Source organism: Parasteatoda tepidariorum, chromosome 4 (assembly GCF_043381705.1).
Source record: "Parasteatoda tepidariorum isolate YZ-2023 chromosome 4, CAS_Ptep_4.0, whole genome shotgun sequence".
NCBI classification, from domain to species: Eukaryota; Metazoa; Arthropoda; class Arachnida; order Araneae; family Theridiidae; genus Parasteatoda; species Parasteatoda tepidariorum.
This window is the reverse complement of record NC_092207.1, coordinates 94,347,766-94,366,516: the sequence shown is the minus strand read 5'-3', so window position 1 is coordinate 94,366,516 and position 18,751 is coordinate 94,347,766. Positions and strand designations below refer to the sequence as shown.

At 26.3% G+C, this 18,751-nt stretch overlaps 2 protein-coding genes across 9 annotated transcripts in view; one reads left to right on the top strand and one right to left on the bottom strand.

Annotated features, from left to right (window-relative positions):
* Positions 1-1,317: 1,317 nt before the first annotated feature.
* Positions 1,318-17,218, bottom strand: LOC107436787 (Sphingomyelin synthase related). 6 transcript variants are annotated; one of them, XM_071180208.1, is made up of 8 exons: positions 16,986-17,203; positions 15,475-15,660; positions 14,075-14,314; positions 11,474-11,497; positions 8,085-8,326; positions 7,399-7,516; positions 5,459-5,609; positions 1,703-2,625 (listed from the first exon to the last, which is right to left on the bottom strand). In XM_071180208.1, exons 2-8 carry the CDS (start codon positions 15,652-15,654, stop codon positions 2,303-2,305), a joined length of 1,278 nt encoding a protein of 425 aa, XP_071036309.1. In that variant the 5' UTR covers positions 15,655-15,660; positions 16,986-17,203; the 3' UTR covers positions 1,703-2,302. The 6 variants fall into 6 exon arrangements, with proteins under 6 accessions (XP_015904083.2, XP_015904084.1, XP_015904085.1 ...); XM_071180207.1 differs by having other exon boundaries at positions 16,981-17,160; XM_071180209.1 differs by lacking the exon at positions 16,986-17,203 and adding an exon at positions 16,407-16,545.
* The window catches only part of LOC107436788 (voltage-dependent anion-selective channel protein 2), a 17,848-nt gene continuing 16,300 nt past the window's right edge, over positions 17,204-18,751 (top strand). The window contains exon 1 of one of the 3 annotated variants that reach the window (XM_043049101.2): positions 17,204-17,468. The gene's annotated coding sequence lies outside the window, so the exon portion shown is untranslated. Of the gene's footprint in view, positions 17,537-18,751 lie in introns of all 3 variants that reach the window. The other 2 variants (XM_071180210.1, XM_043049112.2) reach the window with 2 other exon arrangements.

The window sequence follows — 18,751 nt, the reverse complement described above, 5'->3', positions numbered from 1 at the left end:
AGTACCAGAGTTTTAAAATGGAGAAACAGGTATATCAGAAAAAAAAATTTACCAACATAGTATTTTCACTTTAGATTAAAACATAAATATGAGTATATTTTTTTAAAAAATAAATCATGAGTATTTTGAAAACTCATGAACAAACATTATCAACAAATGACAGACATTTGGAGAGGGTCATCAGGAATTTAAGAATTGTATCTAAAAATGCAACACTTGGGCTCTGAGACATTTTAAAAGTGATATGACATAACATAATACTTATAAATGTTGTTTGCCGGCACATTTGTAGTACAGAATAGCATTAGAGAATAAATTTAAGGAGAAAAAAAATGAAAAAAAAACTATTTGAAAAAAAAATATTTTTTAAAAATTGGGAGGGAAAATGTTTCTTAATAATAATTAAAAATGTATATTATATTTATAAAAAAAATAAAATAAGCTCACTAATTCATATTACAATTAATTCATAATAAATTCATATTACAATTAATACTTCAGCACGTACATCATAAACAAATTGGAATTCTCTGTATAAAAATAGGTGGTAACCTATCAAGTAAAATGCAGGTTTTAACAAATATTTTCACTTTTGCTTAGCAGTCCCGAATAATTATTCATAAATTTAAAAAGAATGTTTAGAAGTCACATAATTATATTACATGGCCACAATTAAAGTAAATCTTATATTACATTATATTATTGTGTAACAACTTTGGTTACTTTAAGAAATTTTCATTCTTAGTTCAAAATTTTATTATAAAATTATCTCATTTTTAATCAATCATAAAATGATAAAAACTTTTCTAATAATTAAAAAAGCAGAAATGTTAAAGAGAGGTCGTAATCAGAAATTTAGATATTAAATTTGAAATAAAATTTGAATTAGAAACTATATATCTGTTTCCATTTTTATTAATCTAATAAACAAATGAAAAAAAAAATTTGTAAAAATAAAATAAAAAATAGCAAACATGCAACAAGATATTACAAGAAGATCATCTAATATTGATAAATATAAGTAGCTTTAATTGCACCATCTAAAACGACTTGTACATTTAAAGAATAAGTAATTAAACAATTGTTCTTTTCATTTCCATAAAATCTGAACGTTGTTCAAGTTATATTTTCTAATTTCATTTACAAATTAGTTTTAATTTCATTTACAAATTATTAATTCATTTACAAATTAGTTTTAATTTAATCATTTTTAAATTAGTTTTAATACTTTATTTTTACATTATTTAAATTTTTATCAATGCAAGACAACTGGAGACATAATACAAGCTTATAAATATAATAGTGCTTAAAACAATGGTAGGATAAAACATTTTTTAATATTTAACTCAAAAGTCTTATTTTCTCAAATATACATAATTCAAATATACAATTTATTTCATATATATGCAACATGGAAATGTACTAAATTAAAAAAAATATTTAACATGTACATGGACAAAAAGGCATATGCCTCTAACTGCTGGGACAAATCTAAGAGTCCAGGAACATGTTAAAAGATAAATAGCAGTAGTTTTTATTGCCATTATTCTTCAAAGAATTTAAAAGTAGGTATAATTTAAACATCAACAGATTATAAACTAGTAAAAAATAGTCAAATATCCTCTACAAATAGAAACATTAAATTGCAACCAGAAAATAAGAATAGACTCTTTATACATATTTTAAAATAAATGAGCAACGATTTGTGCAAAAGTTAGTGAAGCTTTAATTTTAAAAATTATACAACTTACCAAGAATAAATAATTTCATACAATACATCTAAATCTATGTACAATATACTATTCTTATCACATTTAAATAGTACATTTGTGACGAGTATTGTTAAGTTAATGAAGGCTAATCCCTTTCATGAGCATGTAATATCAAGATTTTATTTAAAAATAGAAATGTCAATAAAATTTGGCAGAATATTATTAGGCAAATATATATCTGTTTACAGTAAGTTTAAAAGGCAGAGTGCAGTAGATTTTTAGAATTTTAAAAACACACATATTTTTTATAAACTGGATCTAATTCTAGCTAAATGGATAATATCTATTGCACAGATAAAAATCTAAATGTTAAATTATCATGAACTATAATGCTTGAATGAATTGTAAAACTAACAATTATTTTAATTAACATTTGTTCAAATAATTATTTCAATCAGGTAATAAAAAAAATACCTCAAAACTTTTAATGTTCACTTTTGTTTGGGTAAAAGAAATAATTATTGTTTAAAAAAAGAATAATAAATAATCACAACAACAATAGTAATAATAACAAAAAAATCCCACATGTGTCAAACAAATAATTGTGAAATCACTCTTTGAAATTTTTCAGGAATGCTTAAAGGCCATTCATATTCATTTGGCACTGGTCCTTCAACACCAGATTCAAAAAAGTAGAAGAGTGGGAACCAAATTCTTGTTCGTCTACGATCATCTCGAACGAAAGCCCTGTTGTTTGCAAGTGCATGATAGTATAGGAAAAGTCGTGTTGAGATGTAAAAGGCAATGAAAATATCAATTGAGTAATGTTCATGGCCCGCCAATATAAAAAACACACCAAATATGTTTAAAACCCAAGTAAATGTATGAAGATAATACATGCTTCTAGGAGTATCTGAAATATAAATAAAAAATAGTTAATGTTAAATGCGTAAAAAATAGCTTGGAAAATCATGTAATAAATTTTATAATTATGATTATTTTTGCAATTTAAATGACCTTTAAAGTTGGTATACACAAATTACTTGGGTAAAATTGTGAACAAAATTTGAGCCAAGTATTGTCTTTTTAAAGAATAATATGGTGAAAAACTGGTTTGTAGTTGTGACTTACTACACATAAGTGAGAAAACAGGAGCTTGTAAAAACAAGATTTACAGAAGGTTCAATCAAAAATATATGAGTAGGGAAAAAAAACAGAACTTGACATAGAAGCTCTACTATTCATCATCTACTGCATGTACGGGTAAAAAGAATAGTTCATTGCATACAAATTGCAGCTGTACTAAAGCTACAATAAACACATACAAAAAGCACACCTTATTGTTAAAGAAGTACAACTACCACTACTATAGACACATGCAGAAAATATAGATCATAGAAGAGGAAGCACAACCACTAAGTAAAGTTTGCTCAGACACCTGGAAAAAAAATTCCTGATCGGTACCTTTTTTTAATACTTGATTTTTTTTTTGGTACAAAGGAGACAAATAAAACTCATTTTTATGCACAAAAATAACTTTTATAAAATATAATAACGAGGGAAAAAAATGTTTAATCTAATACATTTTTCTTTCTTGTTAACACAGTAAAATATTAAAAAAGTATATTGAAAAAATTGCAGCTTATTATTCCGCCTCNAAAAAAACTCATTTTTATGCACAAAAATAACTTTTATAAAATATAATAACAAGGGAAAAAAATTTTTAATCTAATACATTTTTCTTTCTTGTTAACACAGTAAAATATTAAAAAAGTATATTGAAAAAATTACAGCTTATTATTCCTCCTCTTTTGCACTTTGCAGGCAGTCATCACTTTTAAAATTAATACATAACTAAAAACCATGATTGTAATTTACAGCAATAACTGGAAAAAAAGAAGTTAATCAAATATATGTTTTGAGATTCAAGTGTTGTAATAAATAATACTGTATTAAAAATACAGAGATTTTAAAAATATGAGTATTGATAACTGCCAAAATTTTTTTTGAACAAACGATAGAATTATCGGGTCAAATTGTGAATATTCAGGTACACAGTTTGAATTTCTCGTATCATGATATCAGGATTTTAATAATAACTGCAACAAAAAAAAAGGACTGAAAAATTGGATGGATTTAGCACAGTGAGCATGTGAAAAATATTTACTCAAATGTGCAATTAGAATTTCTCGTTTCCTTATATTTTTGTACAGAAATATCAGAATAACCAAGAGGATATCAGCAATAACTGATAAAAAATAGTCAAGGAAAAAGTGAGTAATAAATGCATAAATTAAATTTTGCATGTAGTTATAATTATGTATAAAAATAAAGGAATTTAAAAAAATATGGAGAAAATTTAGAGCAATAGTAGCAAATAAAAAGATTTATGATTAGATTTATTAGATATAGATTCAGCACAGATTTATGATGGTATCAATGCATATTTAACGCATCAAAAAGTCATTGAATTGCGCAATCCAAATTTCGTATGTCTTAATAATAGAATTTTAAAAAACTATGAGAAAATCAATTGCAGTAACCGACTGCAAAAAAAATAAATTATAATAATCAATTTACGATGGTATCGAGAGTGCTGAAAATACTATTCGAAATCTCTGTGACATAAAATTATAAATATTATTTTAATCTAAATGTAGCCAAAAAAAAAGGGGGCAAATATATCACATTGATTAAATTCAGCTATTAAAAATGGGAATTTGCATAAAAATTTTTACTCATTAAAATATAAGTTTAAAAAAAGGAGGGAAATTTTTTTTTTCTGTCGAGGGATCTTTTAAATATTTGCCTTTTTGGTATTAGTTTTTAGATTATTAATATTTTACTTATGTGTTTGCCTCAGTAGCTCGCTCAGGAATAGTGTTTTTCTCTTACAAAAAGTTATGGCTCGTAAGAAGAACCTAAGAAGAATAAAAATTGGGCGGAATAAACATTTTGTTAACTAAATTTAAATTTTAAGTTTGCAGAATTCTGAGAAAATGTTGTCAAAATATAAATTACTGATAAGCAGAAGTGTGCAAATCAATAGTCCTGAGACTGCATGCTGCAGAGAAAATACATTCATTGAGTACAGTTTGCTCAAACTACAAAATTCTCCCCAGAGCTCCTTTAGCAGACACAATTCAGCATATAGTTTGTGATATGTTTGGCATAATACCCAGCAGAAGGAATTGAAGCTGACGTTCAGCATTTAACAGCTCCAGAATACCCATTAACCAACTACAAGTTTTCAAGGCAGAAAGGCTGAAGAATTCAGGTTTCCACCATCATAGTAGTTCATCTGCTGAGCATAACACTTTCGTTTATTACATGGTTAAGAGGGAACAGAGTATGAAACGGACACTCAGTCATATTTATCCAACAATCCAATTTACATAACATTGATGCCAACCACTTTATGTTTAATATTAATGATTAGAAACTTGAAAATGAAACTATAATCTAACTACTAACTTATCACATGCATAAGTGACTCCTCTGTTCTCTAATGAATCTCTGTCTCTACAATTAGCAAAAGAGATGTAAATAAAACCCTGAAGTTTAATGACAAATGCAGTTGTTCGATGCTTTTGAGTTGGACGATCAACAGAACTGATGTTTCTTTAAATTTTGAGATGCTTGGAGCTCTATGAATTTAAAGGCAAACCAAGGCAACATAACAAAAACTGCATACAAAATCTATGTAACTGATTAATATGTGATGAAAAAGAATTATAAAAACTTACATTCAGTGATAAAAAAATTAAGTAGAGTCAACGCAACAGTATGACCGCTAAACATATAATCACCACAAGTTCTAACTCCTTGGATTGACATTCCTCCACCAAGCCAAATGAGGAAAGCTGTGCGAATTTTTTCACTCCATTCACCAAAATGCTGAAATGTAATTTTTTTAAAATTGTTAGCAAATATGGTAAACAAAATTAAATAGCAAATACAGCTGATTAAATATATAGGTGGATAGATTTAATTGATATTAAAACTGATTAAAAATATTTTTTAAAAAAATGCATTAAAACAACATTGTTCATATGTTTTAGACATGCATTTACAGCTCTTACCTACTAAAGACAAATTTCATGAGCAATTATACCATAATTACACTTATCCTGATCGAAATATATCTTTAGGCTTTTTATAATCATTCAGCAAATATAAATAACACTATTTCACATGTTTAACCTTTCTAACTTATAAAAGTTATAAACTAGTAATAACAGAAACTAGATACCAAAATTCTTTAAATGACAACAAAATATACCTTTCTAGTTACGTAAGTGCAGGGATAGTAATCGAAATTCCAAGAAACTCCCCAACCTGTTCATCCTTACTTCCTGTTTGTTCACGAAATTCCTCTCTGTGTGCAAGTTCTACTGATAAAGAAAGCTTGGGCATTTGTGCTCTATTGTTAGAAATTCGAGAAACTGAGGTTTTGAAGAAAAAATTTCGACATGAACTTGGAAAATAATTGATTTTAGACAGCAAATTTTAGAAATTTTGTAGACAGAATTTTAGAAATTTTGAGAAATAGAGGTTCAAGATTAACAGGTTCAACTGCATTCGAAAGGTAATAAAGACCATGCTATCTGCAGCCTACGCAAGCTATGAAAATGAGTGCAACAGAATCAACGACTCAAGCAGGGCCAAGCCTAGGTTCAACTTTTCTTCTTATCTACTTTTGGCCTGCTGTTGAAATTACACTTCCGATTACACTAAGCTTGATAAACACACAAGCCTACATTGTCATTGTATTCGTACTGAATATGACTTATGCTATTTACCACTCAATTCATAAATCCATTTAACTTTAACTAAAGACATAAACTGAAGATAACACTCAAAACTTGGCAACCCTTGCACATTATTTATGTCCTGATATTAATTAATCTGATATTAATTAAATCTATTTGTGATATTAATTAAATCTATTTGTGGCAAGAACTTTTAAGACTTTATAGAAAAATCTAACGAATGATAAAATTAAATGCACATTTAATTACAAATTTTAATAATAAAACCTGTTCATGAGACATACGTTTGAAAATAATCATAATTGAAAATTTAATTTCTTAAAAATGTCTTAATATTAGGTAGACAAAAACTTTATATGATTAGAAAAAATAATCAATTTTGGATTTTTATTAAAATCAGAAATAGTTAGAAATAGTAAGAGAGCCATTTAAAAGGGGAAATCAATGTTAAATTTCAATTTCAGGAAGAAGAAAAATAAATAAAAATCTGAATACCTAATTAATCAAAATTACTATTTTGGTAATAGAATTTTTTTTCCAGACAAATACATTTCACATTGACTCCTTTTCATTATTCAGAAAAAAATTTCTAACCAAAAATAAATTTATTTTCTGAAGTCTTTAAAATGCTTTTTTGAAATCATATTCTTATAGACTGTTCTTGATTAGTATTGTGAACAATTAGTTTTAAAAAACTTATATAAATAAAACATAAGTTTATAAACAAATGTGAGGTACAAACATCCAAAATAAAAATTTCTTCAATAAAATTAAACACTATTTATCGCTTCTAACTGAGTTTTGAATGAATAGCTGAAACCTAGTACCTTTTTAAAAAACATAATAAAATATTTACAATTAAAAAGTGTATACTTTAAGCAAAATAAATTGATTCTACAAAAAAAAAAAATTACCCTTGCTTTGCATTCTAAGTGCTTTCCAGGCACAGAGAGGGATGTTATAATCATTGTAATACAACGTAATAAAAATACTGAGCCAAAAAGTGAAAACATTCTTCTTAAAAGAATGAACCTAAAATATAAAAAGAAGTCTATTAAAGTTCACGATAAACAAATTTTACGATAAATACATTTTGACATTACTCGAATGCTTAAGTAATACATATTTTTATTCATTCCTAAAACTGATAAGGTTCAACATAACAGAATTACACAAATTACACTATATAAATAAATTTGATTTTTTTTTTCTTTTTTGAAAAGCATTATTACAATTTATTTATTAACTTTTACCCTCTTCCATAATTGATTTAAAATATGATTAACAAATAAATAACAGTAAAAATCAAAAAATTTCCCAGAGTTGGGAAATTAAAATGAATTATAATTAACTATGAATTATATATAAAGCACAGACACCATCAAAAATTAACGTGTTAGAGAGCTATTCTTACATGTCACTTTTGAATGTCCCAATATTAATTTTGATTTTATTAATTTTAATTCAATTTGATATTCAGATTTCCAAATAAGATAGGGGTAATAATAATGAATAAAATTTTGCTGATCAATAAAAGTATGCATGAAGTACACTAAAGTATTTTAAAAAAAAAAGAAACAAAATGTTCATAAAAGTATACCTGTGTTTGTGGAAGAAAAGGATTGCCATCCAAATGAGGAAGAGTATGATTCCTGTTAATTCACACATACTAAACGCCCAAGGCATATATGGAATGTTGTCTAGGAATATATCAGGAAGTGGAGGGTAAGTTTGCATATCAGGAACTCTATCATGAACTATCACCATTACAATGGCCGTTAGCCATGTGACAGAGAAAAAATACACTAGTCCAACAGCTGTTTTCCACACTTCAGGTTTCAACTAAATAAAAATTACATTTAGTCAATTTAAAACAGCTTAAAAAATATGATTGCTACATAAAATTGCAATAACCATAACTAAACTAACAATGCAAGATACTGAAAAACAGACATCAGTACTAACTTAGCACCTCGGAAAAAAAATGCCACCATCATGCAGGGTTAGCATGATTTAAATCATGATTAAAATCACAATTTAAAACAATTTTTAAAATCTTTGATAGAAATCAATTGTGATGTTTTCAAGAAAATCAATGGTTTAAACCATGATTTTTTTTAAATAAATGAAGAAGTTGAATATATTTTCATAAATATATTCTGTAACTTTTTAAGTATGAATTCATTGGTAATGAAGATTTTATCTAAAAAAATAATGAAAGGGAATATTATTATATCCAAAAATAGAGTAATAAATAAAATAAAATAAAGAGACTAGAAGTGGATAGCATTATTTTTAACTGTTTAATTATAATTTGCTCTATTATAATTGTAAGAGAAAGAATTTTCTGATAATAAACATATTTCAGTTTTATCCATTTAGTTTTAGGTGTATTTGTAGACTTGAAGTGATTTTAAAGCATATTAAATACGTAGTTAGTGTTTACCAATATTGAAGACAGGCATATTTGCCCCAAAAGAACTTACAATATTTTTTTTTTCTTTAATATATTCTGATCTAAACTAATTGTCTCTTCATTGGAAATCTAAAGGATTAATTATCCTTTTCTATTTAAAATTTTAGAATGTTTAGCTTGAACAAAAATAACCCCGATTTATTTATTTAATGATTAGCTAATATTAATTTTTTAAACATTTTCGTTAGAAATATCTACTATTTTAGCTATATTATTGTTTTTAAATAATATTAAATATAATTAATATATTTTATCAGATGCTTTAGCTGGTAAATAAACAAAAATAAAAAAACTTGAATTCAAATAAAATTAAAAAAATACGATAAAATCAAATAAATCTTTTTTTTATTTTAAAAATGAACTTTACCAACTTCACTATCACAAGACATATTGTACGTTATTATAGAAACAAATCCATCCATTTTATGACAAATATGACAAGAAAATTTTTTTTCCCTTTGATGTAAACAAAATTGTTAAAGAATTTTTACTGCAGTATTTTTACTTAATAATATTCTTACAAATTTACCTTCCATGGCTTTATTTCATTACATTCATCTATTTGCGATAAAATAAAAAACTGCTTTCCATCACTTGTCACAAATTGAAATAAACTGGGGTTTTTTTTTAACCCTCTGAGCATTAAAACAGTAGGGGATCAGAGGGTATTACAAAATTACATTCTAACTGATTAAAAATATATGATAGATTCTGTTACTTGCAATTCTCTTAGAGGAAACAATTTTTTTTCCATGCTAATGAAAACATTGTGGTTTGTCAGTGATTTTTAGGCACAAATCCATGTCTTTCACTGATGCAAGCAATTTGTTATGATAAAAATAACAGTTGACATATAATCTTTAAAAAAAATCAGCTTGAACATTTTATCTTAAAATAAAAAAATTACTTATTGAAACATATACAAGCAATAGAAATTAGCATATTTTATTAATTTCAAAGTGAACATCGAAATGAACAAATATTTATAAAAAAAATCCTCTACAATAGTGCAAGAAAACTCCCATATTGAATTTGATTAATCAGCATACTGCCAAGTCGTTGAAAAAACAATATAAATGCTTTACGATAGATTTCAAAGAGGTAGCTTGAGAACCATTTTCTTTCTATTTTTAATGCTATGAACATTAAAATAAAATTTCAAAAATCTAATGAAACAAAATTTATTTATGAAAAATTACTCTTTGCAATAAGTAGCTTATCATACAAAAATGCCAAATATATAAAAATCTAAATATATGCAATAAAAGTAGCAGCATAGAACTACTTAATTTTATTGCATACATAAACAACACTGAAATTTACTTACCTACTACATATATATTTATAATATAAACGTAGTAATTAAATTATATTTTCCAAAACAAAACAGCCAAACTTTTTCTTTCAATAAACATCTATTGTTGACTATTGTTTAAGCAGTGATCGTTAAAGCTGTTAATAATTCATGCCCATGGAATTTGGAATTTGTGCTGTTGTTTAAAGTGATACTCTATTTGATATAGAATACAAAAATAATTACTTAATTTATTGAATTAAATTAAATTATTTAAATCAATATCTATTACCTCATTACACAAGTCCGACTTCGAAATTTTTTTAAAAAAAAGAAGTTAATAGTATGAAATTTTACAGTTTATTTAATGAAATGAAATTGATAAGGAAAACAAATAATAAAAAATCAATGCGCTCTATACAAGCATATTATTAAATCTCTTTTACTGACTGAATATATTTAGATTGAGATAATCAGAATTTTTAAAACTGAATTTTAAAAATAGGATCAAAATACAGAAATTCATTATAAAAAAAATATACTCATTCACAAGCATTTTTGATTGATAAAATTTATGATTTAAAATTAAGAAATTTTATAAAATAATTTAATTCCTCATAGGACATTTTAAAAAGAAAATAATTTTTGTTTAAATTCTTGTTTTGAAATTTGAAAATAAGAAAAATTTTGTTTACAAAATGGAATCTGTAATAAAATAAATTGAGTAAACTACCAATGAATATTAAAGTAAAGTTGTAGACCATTATATCTTTACTTGTAATTAAATATTATTTTTTATAAGTTATTTTTCATTATGTGCATTTGCTAATGTATAATACAAAAATACTCTATTAAACATGTTCAAATTAACAAACAAATGTGCATAAGAAATTAAATAAATTAAGAAAAATTTCTTTAGCTAAAAAGAAGGATTAAAGTAGATAAAATAACTGCTCTAAAAAAAAACTGGAAACTACAACATAAGACATTTAAAGTAATAGATGGGTAATATAGTATTTCATTTAACATAGTATAATAATGATATTTCTTAAATGGATCCGTTTATCATTTAATGATGAATTTAAAAAAAATAAAAATAAAAATAACTTTTTAAGTTATGTACAAAAATTATGATGCACTAACATAATATTTAGTATTTATAAAGAAACAATTTATATTTAACATATTTTTAAACAAAATATTATTGTAATAAATATACCTTGACAGTTATCATCAATGAAGGCTACAGAAGAGAATTTTGTAATTAATACAAAATAGATAATTAATGAATTTAAATAGAATGCATTACATTTAAAAAAAACTAAAATTGAAAAAGTATATATGTTTAATATATTAGTATAGATTATTTTTTACTTAAGACCTTTACAAATCGAATAAAAACATTTTTATAAGAAATTATAAAATGCTTTTTCTGATTTGCTTACACAAAAAGTTTTCACTACAAAATTAAAACACAGGTTTATTACAGAACCAATTCCCCAAAATATTTAAATAAAATGTTTTTAAGTAATTCTGGGATATCCTGCAATTACATAATTGTTGTTTCAACAATGATTGAAAAAAACTACAACCACGTTATTATAAACGTAGTTAAAAAAAACTTTTTATAAAATGTAATGATTATAAACTACTTTCAAAATATAAATCAATACTTTACAACTCGAAGGAGACAAACTTTTCTAGAGAACTTAAATTACAGACAGGTTAACAGCGGTTTTGAATTAATAAAAAAATAGTTGATTTAAAAATTAGAAATCATTAAGAAACATTTATTCCTATTTACAATAGCCAGTTTGTTCTAAACCATTTTTCACAGATTTGTTCTCTTAACCTTCAATTTTTTATATATTTTCCAACAGAGACTATTTAATCCAAATAAAACTAGAAAATTTTTGTAATTTGTGATTTTGTTAAGCAGGTAATGCTCCTTTATTTGCTATACGAAATAAAATACATCGGAAATTACAGTGCATAATAAGTTCATTTCTATTTTTATAACAAACATGTGTTCTTCATGAGTGAATATATGCATTTGAATGTAGTGCCAAAGTGATATATTAGGAATTATTCATGATGGATAGTTTACATATTAGGTATTAAAAATAATGGGAAAAAATTGCTGTTTAGGAACACGCTCACATTCCTATCGCATCTATTGACAGACCAGCAATTGAAAAACTAGCAACGTTTGAACTTAGTTTCCTTACTAAGCTATAAAAGTAGTAGTCAGAAATTGCATGAAGTAGTTTGTATCATATTACTCACTACGCTATTTATTTTCCTGAATAAAGCATTGCACTACAACTTGCAGTACACTACTTCTGACTATTGTGATTCTGCAATCACATTCTCCTTTTTGCAATCCTCACCCTTTTATCTTTAAAGTATAGTATCTTAACCATTTCAATATAGTTCTTTTATTTTTTCGATATAGCATCTAAAATTTATAACAGCTAAATAATATATACCTTTGTTTGTATCATAAACTAACATGAAATAATCCAAGAACATTATCTATCTTAACTGTTGAGTGAAGAATAAAAAATTAAATTTACATCAAAAATTCAAATCCTATTTTAGTTGTGAGCCATTTCATTTTTGCTGACCAGATCTAACAATGTCAGCAAAGTGAAAAAAACATATTCTGCACAACCTAACAATAATAATAAATTATTATTTTATAACCTAATCAGGGGTGATCGTGACATAAAGTGAAAAACTCTGAAAATTATGTGTGCAAAAAATTTATAGCACGATATCAATTTGTATACCATACATGTTTCGTATTCAACAGTTTTTCAAACAAGTTTTATAATTAAATTACCTACTAATGATAAACATCACACCTTTATAGTAACTAATTTAAGAAATGTTGGATGCTGATAGTGCGATGTTGGATTTTTAGGATTGTGTGAATATGAACCGTGATATTGGATTTTAAAATCGTGTGAGTATGAATTGCAACATCGGATTTTAAAATCACATGCATACGAATCACGATGTACGAATTTTAAACTACATGAATACAAATTGCAGGGTGTAATTTTTAAATTTAAAATACGAGAATCTATGTTTTATATTCAAACTGCGTGGAGGAAGAAATAGCGATATTAGCGGATTCCAACAGTTTCAAATCATTCAAAATGACGGAAATCGTCGAAACCAAACGAATCAATTGGCTGATTTCTGCCCATTAGCAGAAGAATCATGTGCATGTAGGCCTCTCATTAGCGGATTAGCGAAGTTTTTAATTAGTGAAAGTCCGAGAACCAATGGTCTTTACAAAAATGTGAATTCCACAATATTACCAGAAAAATCAAATGCCCTGCTTTTAATTTTTAAACTCAGAAGGATAATGATAAAAACCCGGAATTCTGGGATACTCCCGGACTGCAATCACCCTTGCTTAATAAAGAATATACTGTGTCATTCAATAAAAAACAGCCTTAGCAAAAAAAATGCTATCAGTAAAGTGAATTTTTATCACATAGCTCTCATAATTTTCCATTTGTCTTTGTCGTCATATGTAAAATATACATCCAAAACATAGAAAACTTTACAAAAAGACCAAGTAACTCAGCATACAGCACAATGGCAAAGCCTTCGGCTATTATGGACTAAGGAAGGAAGTAGTTTTAAAATTAGCAAACATAGTTTTGGATGAAAAGCTTTTACACTTCATAAACATAATGAAAACATGTTTATGAGGTGTAATATGAAGTTCAAAAAATTTACAAAAAACTTTTAAATTTAATTATATGTAAAACTGATATTAACAGAATATAATAAATCAGAATACCTGTCTATGCGAACCAGAATATTCTCCTTCATCCTCACTAAACTCACTGGCAATCGTATTTAAATCGGATGAGTCACTAGCTTCTCGTCTATGTCTTCGCCTGCGTAGTTTTGTACCATTGTGACAGTTGCGATGGGAGCTAATATCATCACCCGACGGTCTCCAATGAGGAAGAACTACAGGATTTAGCATCTGCAATTCATGCAAGCAAATTGCTAAACGCTTGATATCACCTAAAACCTAGAGTGCCAAATAAATTTTGAACACATTTTATTTACATATGAAAACAATACCAAGAAATAAAATTGAAATGATTACTAAGTAAACCCTTTGAATCTACTATAATAAAATTATCATATATTATCTTATATAATTTTATATTATCATATAAATTATTTTACATAATTTTTATTGTTAAATATAGATTCTTTATTAAAAGTTTAATCATAAAAATATCACGTCGAAAAGAAACATATAATGAAACCCCAAGAATGACTACCTCTAATATATATAACGGGGGAAATTTTCGTATTAGTACTTGAGCAACTGAGCAATAGCCCATGAAAAACCAAAAGTAAAAATCATACATAAGTCAGGCTTGAATAATTAATTATACAGTCACCCCTATATATTTTCTAAAATTGAAAGCACAAAATTCGGGCACTTGTACATTAGCAATAGGTGAAACAGTGATTGATCTTATATATCCCATAAAAAGCAACCCCATAGAAAACAACCTTTGACCTATAGTTACTCTCAATATTCTACTAAAACAAGACACAAATATTTTGCTCGTTAAGAGGTGGCTACGAACATAAAAAAACATTGCATTTATTTCAAGAATTTTCCACTATAATATAAATTACAAATACATCTAAAAGAAGTCAAATGCAATTAATCGGATGGGATTATTAGCATAATTAAGATAATTATCGTAATCTATTAACTATACCAAAAATAAAAATTATCACATTTTTGCCCCAACTTGGCAGAGGCAATGTGAGAAACTGAAAAAATCATCATATAAAGGGATAAACTTGAAGCCATTCCCAGACAAACCACTATATATATAAAAGACATTTGGCACCTACGTATAAGGGTATAGTTTGTCTATGGTAAGAACTCCCCCCACCACAAAGTCTGGAACAGTCTGCTGCAATAGAAACAAGAATAGCGCATTTCAGGGTGGATAGCTTCTCTTCCCATTTGTGCTAACGCAATAGACTGGGGAAAAAAATATTTACTTTTTTTGCCGACCTCACACCCCTACTTGAAATAGTTATACCTCATTACCGTAGTCACTGACAAATGATTAGGGGAGTTCTTATTTTAGACAAACTATAGTAGATGCAAATAGGTACTGATACAAAATTATCTGCCAGTTGATAAAAATTTCTTACCCTCATGGATAAAGGAGGAGACTTCAAATCATTTTCTGACAAAGTAAGTAGAGCTTTACCATCAATGCGATGAGTGGCTGAAAACAAAGTGATATATTCAGAAAATCCATTTTCTTCCAGCCACTGACTGACATCACTGACTGTCCATAAATGCACTTGATCCAGGTTATCAATCCCCATACCACACTAAATAAGATATGCAATTATGAAAACTTTAGTTATCAGTTTCAAATAAAGGTAAGCGCTTACTTATTATCCCATCGATCACTTTTGCCAAAATTGGAAGCGGCCACTAAACATTCTTTTAGCACCAATATTGAAATACCATTAATTACAACAGCAGTACTCTGCCGTACATTTTATTTTCATTGGTAAAGACAAATTGAGGTGTATTTATTTTTCTTATAAAAATTTACAATTGCTTAAAAACAGATGAAAATTTAAATTTTCTTTGGTAAAAGGTTATAATAGGATGTCTTTCTTATTTAAGCAAGTTTTTACGTTCTTACAGGAAACAGGGAAAATGACTTCAGAGTGAGATATTTTATTAATAAGAAAAAGCAATAAAAATAATAGGAAAATGGCAGAATTAATGTATAATAAAAGTTCCAAGTGCAGTGCTTTAATCACAGAAACCCCCCTATTCTAAATTTTAACCTCTTCTTTATAATCCATTACCAAGTGAATATAAATTTGAAAGCCAATAAAATGAATTTAGCATGGTTTTGGCAATAATGGTCAACGGATTAATAAGTCCGTACCAAAATAAAACAGAGAGGAAACCTTAGTACTATTTGTTTTGATTTTTTATTGTGAAGAAGAGTTTTGACTGTCCTCAGAAAAGACACAATTTATTGAATAAAGGAATATTTAAGTATGTGAGGAACAAAACATATATTCTAGTTAAAAGCAAGGAAGACAAAAATACTAACAAGGTCATAAATTTCAATTTGATCAACGAATTTCAAAAAAATTTATATATGTAGTAAATATTATCATTAGTTCCTCAACTCAAGCATTAACATATTTTAATATTTCGAGAAAATATCTTTATAACTGTGTTGGAATCTCCTGTTGGTATCAGTAATGAGTCATATAATAGTCATGATTTATTTGAAGAAAAGTTTTCTTTGGGAAGAACCCCATCATATGTGATCATTCAACCAATTAAGATAATTTTTGGGAGATATCTCAAAATAAACTCATTTTGAAATTTAAACTAGAAAGAGAATAAATCAAACTTTGAATTAATATAAGAAGAAATTTAAAATCCCGATTTTTAATAGAAGTATTCTAAAAGAATTCAAAATTTTCTTCCTTTTATTTAAAATTGATAAAATAATTCCTCATCAACAGGATATATAATAATTCATTATGCAAAGTTAAAACAAATTTTAAATGAAAGTCACGGTATTGTCAGAAAATTTCTTTTATTTTCTACGCAATTTTTCCACGAATACTAATACCAAAGTAGAGAATGACTAATTATACAAATATTCAGATTACTTTACTTGATGTAAACACACGTTCTTGTTCCATTTATTTTGAAAATTTCTTGCCTTGATAACAGATGTTTTAAAAAAAAGTGCAGACGAAATTTCATATACAATTTTTTCAACTTTTGAGTTTAATACGTCCTGCTACAAACCCTTTCACTTCTTCAAACTTTTACAAACTACAACGGGTAAAACCTTCTAGCGAACACAATCGGCATTATTCCTTTTCGAGCAACCAATGTCAAATCGATATTAAATATTAATTGATTATTTTTAATCGATGTTTTCCTAAATAATTCTTATTATTTATTTCTTGGTTTTGGATTTAGTTCTTTTATGTATTTTTTTATTTTTTGTTTCTTGAAAATTCAACAGTATCCATTCTTTAGCACTCTTTATCAAATTACAATAATTAATTTTTTAGATCTTCCCATTTTTTTAACCGTAACTTAGTCGAGAACTAAGGAGAAGAAAGGACTTTTTAAATTGGAAAGACAAGTCAGTTTTTATTTAATTTAAAGATATTTTTCTTAGTATTGTGTGCTATTATTTATTACTGATAAATAGTAAACTTTTCTACTTATTTCTATTGAAACTTTTATCACTCTCGCTGTTTCAATTAATGTTTATTTTAATTACATATTTGTGTTCAATGGTTATGATTCTCATCCGCAATTTTGATTAAACCTTTTTAAAATAAAATATACGACCTCTATTTTTGATTATCAATCGAGTATCATAATAGTAGCATCAAAAAGCTTTGATATTCATCTTCAAATATATAAGAATATTGCCATTAATGCTAGTTTTATTATAAGCATTGGAGGTTGATACTATCTATAAAGAAATATTTCACATTAATATTACGTTGCCCTTTTCAACAAAACATACTTTTACACTTTAAAGTGTTGCTGAAGTATTTATTAGATTTAATTTCAGAATATTAAGTGAATATACCAGAAGTGCATGCTGGGAACTCTATAATTGTTTTATATATAAATATTGCTATTCATCTTTTGAAAGAATCCTCTTTAATATGAAGATTCTTAAAATGATCCTTTGAAATTCTGCATTGTGCTCATTTTCACTATTATACTGGAAAATGTAAATTCTTCCTTTATTATACTTTATTTAAAAATAAAATATTCAAAATAGGGTGTAACCTGCTTGTGTCATATTTACGTATTTCATTTTTGATTTAAGCTAAAATATAAGTATTGCAAAATTAATCAATATAAAATTAACTAGTAGTACTAGTATAATTAACATTAAACTAGTAGTTCCAGTTTAATTAATGTTAATTTTTCAGTTCAAAAATCGTGTTAGAAATGGAATTCCAAATTTTAGAAATTTTTATCATCATTTTCAACTAAATTGCAGCATATGAAACCTAATTTATGCTTGTTGTGGTTTAGTTATTGTGTTGAGTAGTATGTGTTTCCACAGGAATTCGACACTCAATATTTTTACAATACTAAAATTTTAAATTGTACATTTAAGATATCGTTTTTTGACATGCTTTGTCTGTACTGATTTCTTCGAAAAACTAGTGGTTTTTTTATCATATTTTTCAATAATTATTATGCTTTCTACCAATTTTGTAAATCCTCCATTTTTTTCATACCATATTATGAGATATTAGTTACAATCATGATCATGCATTTAAATAAACCATTTTTGACTTTTTTTTTTTTAGCAGTTTTCATCTAAGCTATTTTTCACTGGTTATTGCCATAAATTTCCATATATATTCAAAAGCTTCATGTCATAGCAAAATTATT

Excerpts from the sequence above, each read along its gene's own strand:
- LOC107436787 (XM_071180207.1), bottom strand. The coding sequence starts at position 17,013 with ATGGAACAAGAACGTGTGTTTACATCAAGTAAA. Across the intron at positions 14,315-15,474 it reads CTCCTCCTTTATCCATGAGG|GTTTTAGGTGATATCAAGCG; the intron begins GTAAGAAATTTT and ends TTGGCACTCTAG. Across the intron at positions 11,498-14,074 it reads ATTCTGGTTCGCATAGACAG|CCTTCATTGATGATAACTGT; the intron begins GTATTCTGATTT and ends TCTCTTCTGTAG.